General features: G+C 30.7%; 1 protein-coding gene across 1 annotated transcript in view; it reads right to left on the bottom strand.

The window, feature by feature from the left end:
• Positions 1-11,208, bottom strand: part of LOC107436823 (tyrosine-protein kinase transmembrane receptor Ror2-like) — a 231,772-nt gene extending 220,564 nt beyond the window's left edge. The window contains exon 1 of the mRNA XM_071177421.2: positions 10,293-11,208. Coding sequence (XP_071033522.1) covers positions 10,293-10,368 — 76 coding nt within the window. The 5' untranslated portion in view covers positions 10,369-11,208. The remainder of the gene's footprint in view (positions 1-10,292) is intronic.
• Positions 11,209-12,071: the final 863 nt, after the last annotated feature.

Raw genomic sequence — 12,071 nt, 5'->3', positions numbered from 1 at the left:
CAAATTTTTTTTTGTTTAATTTAGGTTCAAACTTTTAATTGAAGTACAAAGTGATGGGAAATTACAGATTCTTTAAGTATTTAAAGAATAAAAATCTATCAAAATTCGTATTGTTAATAATGATAATTTTATTATTATTATTAAAAATAACTTAATTAGCTATTTTGTGAGCATTTTTGCAATAATAGTTCAAATGATTCTATTTAGAATAAAAAAAGTCCTTTGACAATGGTTATAGATTTTTTGATACATATATGCTACCGAGAATGATCGGAATTGGCGGTTGTTGACTTCTATCGGTGAATGTCGACAATCTCATAGTTACTTTGGTAAATGTCCGAAATATACACTAGGTTTAGCTAAGTGTCACTTCCCGGTATGCATTTGCTCAGTATGCCCTACATGAAAGTTTTTTTAAGGGTTAAGTGCTGCCACTGCTCGGTAAACATTTGCCCGGTATGCCTTACATCAATGTTTTTTTAAGGTCAAATGCCACTGCCCAGTATGCATTTAACCGGTACTCCAACCACTGATCTTTCTCCTAATCTATCCTTAGCAGGTATTAAAATATCGAATAAGTATAATAATATCAACGAATAAACTAATATCAAACCGGATATAACAAATATTTCGGACATTCACCAAAGCGATATGTGATTGTTGACATTCACCGGTGAAAGTCGATTCTTGATTTCGGTAATATATACATTATCGATATCTTTTACCCTTTCCAGTACAGTATAGACAATTTGGCGACATTACATTTTATGAAATGTTACAAGCCCCTAGAAATGTAAAACTAATTGCTTTCAAACGATTAGCAGCGGCAATTCTTAAAATATAAAAGAGCTAAAGTATGTCACAAAGGACGCACTTGGCAGAGATGCCAACTTGCTCCGGACAGCAAATATATATTTTAAAGTGGTAGTTTCTCAATAGTGATTCTTGAATTACAAATTCAATTTAGTAGATTTATATCCACCACTATTTCTAAATAATTCGTAGGCTTATATAATTCACCACTTTACAGCACATTGGTCACCTTTCAAAAGCAAGAAAAAATAGTCAAATATTAGCAAAATTTACTTAGTAGTTATTCACCGTGTTCTTAATTAACTTGGCGTGTCCGGAGAAGTTGGCATCTCTGAGTTGGTAATGGTCTTCCTTATTTTAATTTAAGGGTTAAAGAATTTCTGTTGTTCTAAACGATGTTCCGAGTGTACGTGTATGATTTAGATTTTAAAAATTGCTCACCTGAAAAAACACATATTTGTTACATTATTTTGAATTATATATATATATATATATATATATATATATATATATATATATATATATATATATATATATATATATATATATATATATATATATATATATATATATATATATATATATATATATATATAAATATAAGCCACTAGGCAAAAGTAATACACAATTAGAAATGCGTATTTCGTAAAAACAAAGTTTTTTGAGAAATATGCTAGACTTTATAAAATATGTACTCTAAAAATATACAAAAAAAAGGTTCTAATTCGCTCACCAGTTCGCAATTTACACGATTATCAATTTTGATAGATAATAATAGATTATCTTCTATTAGAATAGAAGACATTTATTTTTCCTATTAGAATAGAAAAATAATAGATTACCTTCGTTTATTTTTTTAGAATTTCGTTGGAAAATACTAAAATCATCAGAGGTTTGGCCAATTATACCGATATCGCCCATCACCACCTACATCAGAAAGTCTCTATACGGAATTTTATAAATAGTCTATCCAGATTATTTATATAGCGAACCAGTTGTGCATGATTCTATTTTTAAAATAATTCAGAAAAATTTATCATACATATTTCAGAATTTAATCTGTAGTGGTTGACAAGTAAATAAGACAAACCAATCATATTCCTAAATGACGCAAATTTTTTGACATATATTTGCTACCACTTTCAAATCTTTAACAGATTTTGTATTACATGGCTCTTTCGTAAACTGGTTTACCTTCATAGTGGCCTGGTCAGACAACCTATGAAAAACCGTGAGGAGGCTTTCAGCTGCAGGAGGCCCTACCTTCAGTAATAAATACCACAGCATGAAGAATCGAGAAGAGGACTTCTCTACTCAAAGAGTAAATATCACTTCACTTTCATACGCAGCAGCACAAGAGATGGTTTCCATTTCTTTCTTCCATCTTCCCCTGCTTTGCATTCGAAAGTTGGGACAATTTGGAAGATCTTATCCGACTAGCATTCATATTCAAATGAATTCTGGATCATTCCCAAAGTCTCATAAAGAATCCTTCCCTATTTCCCCCCTTTTGTTGTGGTTTCCTGAGTAGTTGTTCATGAGGGACTGATTCATGGCATCTCATTCCAGAAATAGGCAGTATAATGCGGCTGTTGAAACTCCGTGCAGAAAAGTAGAGATGATAAGATGGAGATAAGATGATAAAATTTAAGGGGAAAAAATGGCTCTCTGTGTGTCGCTGCAAATATTCACGTCGTAACAAAATATCAATTCTAATTAGTTTGAAAGGAGTCATTACTAATGTTACACAAAATGTTATTGTTAAATAAACAAAAAGGGAAGAAAACTAAGCAAAAGGATTAATTTATCAAATTGCGGAAAAGTTAGAAGAAGGATGTTCTAAACGTTATTTGGTTGGTTGGTTGGTTCTAATGCCGCTTGCAAGCCTGCTTGGTGAAAGCCGAGCAAATTTAAGGCAGAGTGTGCGTTTCTTGTTTTGCAGTAGAGCCATCTATGGCCAAGAATTCGATTTCTGCCACACCAAACGTCGCACTCGTTTGTAGGGCGGACCCATTCATACATCCATCCACAGATCGTAATTTTGACCTGAATCAGAGATCTCCTATCCAGTATCCCCAGAGGTATTGTATTTGCTCTGGGAACATGGAGGACTTTTGCAACTTACAGATTTAACGTGCATCAGTCACTTTACTACACGGAGAGTCTTCGGCCGGCGGGGTTCGAACCCACGAGCTCTCGGACATGGGCCCAGCGCCCTACCGACCAGGCTGTCCCGGCCCTTACGCTATTTCTATTTTACGATAAGTATTCAAACCTTTTTCTGATTAATACACAGAGATCGGTAAAGTCACAAGACGTAAAAGAAAGTTGAAAAATAAAACTTTTCGTCCTAATTATTTCCACCTTTCCAGCACAACGCTCATACAAAATATGTCGCAAAGCACTAAACGTGTGAAATTAATGAACGTCCACCGTTTTTTGGCAACCATTATTTTTTGAAACAGAATGAATCTCAAGTATATCTACTTATTAATCCTATTTACTAATGTGTGCCTCAGAAGAAAAAGTGAGACGTCCGCAACGCGGACAGGTACTCAGCTCCACCACCTATCAAGTCAAGTGACTTCATGATCTGCGATCATTGGTGTTCCCTGTCTGTAATTCAAAGGAGATGTACTGATAATGTATATCTGGGTTTAATCTGGGTTTGTGATTTGTTAAAACTATTTAATTATGGCATGTTAATTGTGATACGTCAATACTAAAATTGCTGCCAACCCTAGAAAATGCTTTTAGACAGGCTGCACTAACCTCAGTGATTGCTATTTATTCATTATAGAAGATCGATTAGAAAGAGCAGTTTATGCCCATTTTTAACACGTTGAATGCCATGGGGGTCAGCGGTGACTAGCGAAGTCAAGATTATTAAAAACACATAATTCGAGTACATTTTTAATTTTATTATATTCTTATCGTTACTAAAATAGTTTGAAGAAATTAATGCAATATAGAACACGCAAAAATAGTTTTGTTTATGTGATACACAGAGATGGCAACTTGCTCAGGACAACGAATAAATATTTTCAAGTGGTAGTTTATTAATTGTGATTCTTGGTTTAATAAATTCAATTTAGTAGATTTATATACACCACTATTTCTAAACAATTCGTAGGTTTATATAGTTCACCACTTTTTTCAGATATGTCAAACTAGCATAAGCTTATTCCCTTATGACCTGAGAACATAGGACAACATAGACTCGACGAATCAGTGAGTGTGACGAATCAGTGAGTGACTCATTAAAAATTAGTCCCCCCAAGGGGTGTAATAAGATTGTCTACCATCACAAACAAAAATTTTCGTTCAAGGGATCTGTTAATTACCACTTTTTTCTAAAGAACTAGTTCCAATTCCTCAATATCAGATTCGCCAGAAAAATTGAATTATATAATTTGACCCGAAAATCATCGAATTTATAATAAGGACTACGTAAACTTTCGTGACCGGCAGACTCCCTAGTTGTTACATAGTAAATATAGGCATCGCTGTGTACGAATCCGTTTTTCCTCAGAATCAGCTTTTCAAACCGTTCTTCATTCGTGATCTCCTTTAAAGTTAACTTTTTCTTAAAAGTTCATGAAAATGATCATTTTGTTTATAAATATATAATGATTATAATGCGCTTTTAATAAATAAATAAAATAAATTTTAATAAATGCGCTTTTAATAAATACGTTAATAATAGCGAAATAAAAGTACAACTGGATTTTAATCAATATTCACATTCTATTTACTTTTACAACGACAATATATATATCATGTTTTTAACTGCGCTGCAGGCCTTCACCTCTTAATCTACCCCAAAGAAGAGGATTTGTATTCTTTTAATGCCATAGAAATAACAAAAACTATTCAAGCACACCATGAAATATGATTCAATAGAGGATACGACACCAACCAACCAACCAACGACAATATATAAATTATTTTGCATACGTAAACGTTAAAATTTTATATTCGAAAATATACACATTTAACTATTTATCTTTCCGTAACTGTGAAATCCTATGGGAAAACCGTCAAAACTGGTATTGAGTAAAGATGAAATTGTGTTAAATATATAGGCCAGCCAGCTACTGTGCTTTATGAAATATATATTATAGCGTGGTAAACATTTAAAAACCAAAGTTTTTTTGAATTTTTAGTTTTTTTGACTACATTTTAAAGGCCTCACCATGATGGAGCTAGAACAAAGTGGCGTTACAGATGAACTTTTATATGTTGTGGTGTGGAAAATAAGTTTAAATGAATAAAAAATAATTCAAACATGAATTTAACTACTACTAGAATAAATTTTAACAAAAAGTGTAAAAAGTTGGCAGCCCTGAATATATATACTTCTGTATTTAATGTTCAACTCTGAATCAGATAGAAGTTAAACTTCCACTGTATTTTTTACACTCCTTTAAAGGTTTAAAATAAGTGCCAGACATAATAAAAGTTGGCAGCCCTGATTATACATACTTTTGTATTTAATGTTCAACTCTTAATCAGATAGAAGTTAAACTTCCACTGTATTTTTTACATTCCTTTAAAGGTTTAAAATAAGTGTCAGACATAATAAAAGTTGGCAGCCCTGATTATACATACTTTTGTATTTAATGTTCAACTCTTAATCAGATAGAAATTAAACTTCCACTGTATTTTTTACATTCCTTTAAAGGTTCTAAATACGTGCCAGACATAAAATATCAAAATAAAATAGTTATCCAAACTGGTAGAAACAAGGGAGCGCACTTATTTAAACTAAGCTTGAAATTCGATAAACTACTGCTTCTTGAAAGAACATTTATATTAAATCAATGCGGATGTTGTTTGTTTAATTTAATTACTTCTGAACGAAAGAATGTTTTGTTTTCTCCGAGCAAAGGATTAAAAGCTAAAGATAGTCGTATTACGTTAGCCTTTCATATAAGATTATTTAGAACTCAGATAGGAATTATTCCTTAAAAGTTTACTAGCAATGAAAGGAATTAGGAAATAGGATAATTGATTTCGAAATACACTTGACTTTTTGGGCGGGAAAAATTTGCATTTAATTTCCGTTGCTCGTTAATGAAAAGTAATTAAACTCTCTTAAAGTTATCATCTTAATGAGGTCCCCTTCAAAGATTAAAAGGTTAACGAACTAAAATGCGAAAACTTCACTTTACGAACCCGGTTCTGTTATCCTTTACTCGAAATACTTTAAGACCCGCAGGCCCTTCTTAGATGATCGATAAGGACTTCCTAATCAAGCTATTAGCCATGCAGATTTCATTTTAATTTTCAAAAAGGCCCTTCGCTTTAAAATACTTCTTCTTTTCAAGGAAAATTTGCGAAACTGTTAGCGACTTAAATATTACAAAGTAAATAAATGAGCTTTAGTCTAAGGATCCGAAATATATTTTCAAAGTTTTCAATCTTAATTTCGATGACACGAAATTATTTAGGTAGGCACGATTTGGTATTATTTACTTTCTAGAGAAAAGGTATTGGAACATATCAGCATCTGATAACAAACGACATCAGAGCCTTTAAATATAAAATATATTCTTTTATACAACGTAAGGTATCAACATTGTGTTCACTTATATAGTTGGAAAAGTAGTGAAGTCAATGCTGTTTCGAATGTTTTGAAATTTATCGCTACTTAAGCATTTTAGAAGTCTTATGTTTCTCCTGTACGGCTGCCAACTTTGTCGGTTACTTAGAAAGAGTTTACAAAATGATAGTAAAATAATAAAAGAGGAAGCATTTTCGAAAAGTTAACCCTTCACTGGATCCCTTTGCATATCTGCAAAGCTACAGTTTGAATTGGAATTTCTCACTAGGATTTTTTAAAATTCACTCAAGTGAAGTACTAAGAGTCGCTATTTCGCTTTCACGTTGGAAGTGATTCAAAAAGGTGAAAATCCATATCAATTTATGATTCGGTGCTTTAAGATTTATTGTCTTATGTGTCATTTTCAAGGGAGTGACAATTGTATATCTATGAATATAAACCTGTGCATTCTTTATAAACTCGTACAGTAAAACAAAAATTAAACTGTTGTTGTTTTTATGAAACTTGGACAGCTAAATACACCAGCCATTGGCCTTTTCCAAAAAATTAAACTAAACGGGAAGTACAGTTTCGAAAAAAAAATCTGTAGCTTTCCGAACGAAACCAATTTTAGATCTAAAACCAGGGTTGAAAACGAGACGGAAAAAAAAGAAAGGCTGGTAGTAAAACCATTTCAGTTATAGCTAGTTTTCGGGAAGAGTTTACTTATTCTTTTTTTAAACTATTCAACAATACATGCTTTATCTTGGAAAAGGAGCAGTTTTATATATATATGCTTAAAGCATAAAATAAATCTTGATAGTTACAAATATTTTATTTTTCTTGAAGAAAATGACAGAATGAAATGTTTTTCGTACCAGTTTTGCTCTTTTCCGTCTTGCTATATAAGAGCTTTCAGCCCACACCCGAATTAAGCAAGATCAAGTACTTCATACCCTCCAACTTATGAGAATTTTGAAAATAATTCTTTCTAGTGGTAGCGAACCAAAGTAGAAATTTTTAAAGCAAATGGATCTCTCATAAAACTTTTATCAGAACTTAAGAATCCAGCCATATGGCCTGCACTTTTATAAGTAATAGTGGACAAGTTACGCTAAAATTAATTTTTTTTTAAATATTAAGACATTAATTTTGCTACCGTCTGAAAAGAAGATTTCTGAAACTACGGAAATTCCGTAGCAGTTGGAGGGTATGAAGTACTTGAATAAATACAACACAAAATTTGGTCCGTAGTGCTATTCTTTTAGTTTAAACATTGAATGGGATATTCCATTATGTCTCATCTACATACTGTTGAATTACTGATTTGAAATAGTAAGTAAAATACTTTTTATTTTGAAACTTTTAAAAACTAGAATTGAATAAAATAAAATCATAAATGCTTCCACGAATAATAAAAATCGTTTTTAACGATCGTACAAACTAGTAGACATTCATCTACGTCCCCTATGTAATTCGACAAAATAAGTTTCATACAAAATGTTCAATCAGAATTTTGTTACGACATAGTAAGAATGTACTTGTATCACCCTTTGTAATGAAATTATAAAATAGTGGTACGTCTTAATTATTAAAATATCTATTACTTTATGAGATTCGCTAGGGTCAAGTAAGCAGTGTTAATCTACTTGAAGATTAAAACATAAGTGGCCAAAGCGTGAAAAATACGTTAAAATAATAAAGGGGAAAAGAGAAGAAAAAAAGAGAACTTTCAGTTCTTCAGTTATTTTGTGAGGCTCGAATTTATGTATTGCCGAACTTTCATTCTCGATTTTCTATCCTTCGTTGAACAAACGACCCAATTTCGGGTTTACGATTACTAATGTTGAACTCCGTAGCTTTGAACCCAATGCAGAAGACAAAGAAACTCCTGGATCAAATATTAGGAAACATTTGCCTCCATAGAGGATTTTTGATTAAACTAACTCGCATTTGCGTTGCATAAAAAGAAAAACCACGAAAACCCACTGAGGATACTTTACGTCAGGTCTGTAATCAGTGCAAGCCGGATGCGGAATTTGAATCGACCGGTCATCGCTATGATTCGAACCCGGGTCATCTGATTGGAAGGCGAAAGCTCTATCCCCTGAGCCACCACGGCTCTGCCGAGATTTAAGTACTTCTTACTATTTAGCATATTTGATATTTCTTGAAGAACGTTTTAATCATATATTATTGCTAATTCAAGTAAGCAAAAATTCGCCATCTTGCGAATCTATGACGTAGCATTTCGAAAAAGATTCTTTAGTCAAGCAATACCTATCGAACAACCGCAGTTTCTTGTTCTTTTTTCTTTCACTTATCTCCTATGTCTCTGCAATTTTGCTGATTCTTTTAACTCTCAGTGTTAAATAATTTTTAAGAGTTATTAAAATTTATTTTAAATCTGTCGATTAATAAAATTAATCTAAATAAAACTTTTAAGCATATTGATAATGATTTTATGTTTTAACGTACAAATTTACTGCTGTTAAAGATAAAAAATTAATCATAATTAAAACATAAATATGGCGCAAGAAATATATATTTTCACATTCAAATTTATTTTAATGGAAAAAAAACCTTCTAACTATTAGAGATTTTACTGTGAGAGATTAAGGTTTTAAGGTATTTTTTTATAGAAAAAAACCTTATACCTATTATAACATGAATATGATTTTTGTTTTATATTTATAAACCATCATTTCGTTGAGAGACAAAGCCATCAATAAGTCAAAAGAAATTCCTTAACCGAATAATTAATTCATGTAAGTCACCCTTAAAACCTTTTTGCTTTACGCACTGATATATTTGATAAATTTATTGTTGTAAAAGATTATATGCTAATCTTTCTTCAAAAATAAATATGCTTAATGTTGGATGCGTCGAAATTCCCGTTTCTGTGTGAGACTAATCTATTAGAGAGATTTCTATGTCATTTAAAGAAAATATTTATCTAAATGAACTTGGTGGTGGAAAAAAAAAACCCAACTGATTATCATCAAGCTATTCAGGCACAAATTCATCAAATTAAAAATGATAAAGAATGTGACAAATAACTAAAAATTATTTGATTAAAGAGTACTGAGAATGCAAGTTTGAATATGAATTTAGTTTCTAATTAAAAATTTGCTGTTCCATAATTTGTGTTAAAACTTCAATCCATGTAGTTAAATTTATTTATTTTCACTTTTTCATGTTTTGGTTATTATTTATAATGTGAAGCTAAGATTGCCAAAAAGAATATTAAAAATCAATAAAAAAAAACATTAATTTGCATTTTTAGTCGCTTAAAAGCCTGCTTTTATATAGATTTATGAAATGTAAATTTCCTGCATTACTTTTACAACTATACTGAAGTTTAACATTTTCACTTCAAAGTATCATGAGTGCATTATTTTTTTGTACATTAATGCAAATAATTCTTATAACGGTAATATTACATAATCAGAAAGAATTATTAATTAACACTTGTCATACTTTCACAACATTATACGAAGTGTTCTTTAAAATAAATTTACTATCTTAGATGTCTTAAATTAAAAAAGTACTAAAAAGCATAAAATTGAGTTAGTTATAGCAATGTCATTTTACGGTAATTGTCGATTCATCAGTATTGTGTACATGTCATTGCTTTTGTAATAGTTTCGTAATAAATTTACTATTGTATGTGTTATAAATTAAAAAAAGTAATATATAATTTAAGTAAAAAAAATTAATTCTTGTTGTATCACTAACAAGAAAACATAATGTTAAGATTGTTGTAGCTATGTTATTTTATACTTTATCGGTAACATTTGATTTATATGTATTGTGTATACATAATTGCTTTTGTAATAACAAAAATTTAACACTTATACTGATACATGTAAATAATTTAATGGAAAAAACAAAAACTATTTACTAAAGAAAGCCATAATAATATATTTCTTACCTGGAATGATTTCTGCGTTCGTAAATGCCATCCAAATCACCAAACAATAAAGGCAATGAATTGATTGTTGACACATTTTTGTATCAAATCAAGAACAATGTGTTCTCTACCACGAAATTTCTAACCGTTTGAAGAAACCATGATGACTTTTCACGAGAATAATGTTATCTCGCTTAGCACACTATTTTAAATCCATACAAATACGTCCTTGATTGATTTAGCATTTGTTTATGAATCATTGTCTTGATGCGAAAATAATCTATCTTTGTGATGCAAATTTCAATTTATAGAAAATTTTCATGTAACTTTGTCACAGGAGTGAAAAAAATACTTTTTGGATTATCTTACAAAGTTTCTAGAACCTTTCATTAAATAAAAACATTCCCTTGGAAAAAATGACTAATCTTCATTCATTACAAATCTGGGTCTTAAAATGTTATAGGGTAGGTAAAAAATTTATTGTTCATTGTTAGATATAGTTTGAATTGAGAGAGAGATCGTGGTTTTTTTTTTTAAAGTTTAATTTGATAAAATTGTATTGTAATAATTTAAATATTTTGGCGTGACATATATTCCAAAATGATTTCGAATTGTACAAAGTTTTACGCTTAACATCAGATTACGAACGCTTCACATAAAAATATAACTGACATTCAAATTTATAAACTGTTGCTCATACTTAAATTAATATAAAATCCAATTTTTATTTAACTAGATTAACTCCTTTGGAACAGTCTGTATCCTGAAACCAGTACAAAAAACAGTCTGTATTCCGAAAACGTGCAAAAAACAGTCTGTATCCCGAATATAAAAATTACAACACTCAATGGATGATTGTAAATCACATCAGTTGATGCCAAATGTGAATAAGCGCCTGTTTGGCGTACTTTTCCCCTCTATCACTGTCTTTGGAGTGAAGTCGAATTTAAAGGCGGAGAAACGCGCGGCAATCTTTACTACTTGTGCGCATGTGCTAATGACGTCAACAAAACAGTGAGTGGACTATCTCATTCATTGGGCGAATATCGTAGGAAAATCATGTGAAGAAGTCAACATTTTTCTCAACATTTACAACTTGAAATCAGTTGGATATGTTGTTAAAATCTAAAGATGATACCCATCTCATTAAGTTAACCTAATTTAGTTAAGTTAGTTTTCATATAAATACTGAATAGAAATCATTGCATTGAATTTAAAATTCCTTAGAGAACTAGAGAAACTTAGTATATCCAGACATTGGAATCAGTAAATGAATAATAAACCCGAGATGGGCCAAAAGCTGACACAGATAAAAAAATATTTAATATACAAAATTAATATTACATGCTCCTAAAAATGTAAAAAAATAGTAACCAATAAAAAGCAAAAATCAATTAACCCTTTTGAAGGCCGTGGTAAGTATACTTACCACCACGTTTTACCACTTTTAATTTAGGTTCCCATTTTTCAATAACTTCAGCTTTCTTAACCCTTTCGCGCCGACTGTCACAAATACGTGACAGCAAAAAACCGTATCAATCAGGGTAAGAAGATAAAACTGGTAATCAAAGTATTTCTTTAGCAGTTTATTTGTAGGCGGAGTTATAATTTTTTGATTTATTTAATTCACCATTACTTTGTTCAAAATAAAACTATTTAATTATACTTTGAATTAACATTGATTATATATATGATTAAACTAACAATAATTAAAATAAAAGCAAAGTAAGTCTGTCAAATTAGTAACGACTACATTTAAGTTACCGTTTTTTATTTAATTGCAACTTGATTCTGATTTTG

The sequence above is a fragment of the Parasteatoda tepidariorum genome, chromosome 3 (genome assembly GCF_982258835.1).
Source record: "Parasteatoda tepidariorum strain Cologne lab strain chromosome 3, Ptep-v5.0, whole genome shotgun sequence".
Lineage (NCBI taxonomy): Eukaryota > Metazoa > Arthropoda > Arachnida > Araneae > Theridiidae > Parasteatoda > Parasteatoda tepidariorum.
The sequence above is the reverse complement of the archived record's forward strand: the minus strand, read 5'-3'. Positions and strand labels throughout refer to the sequence as shown.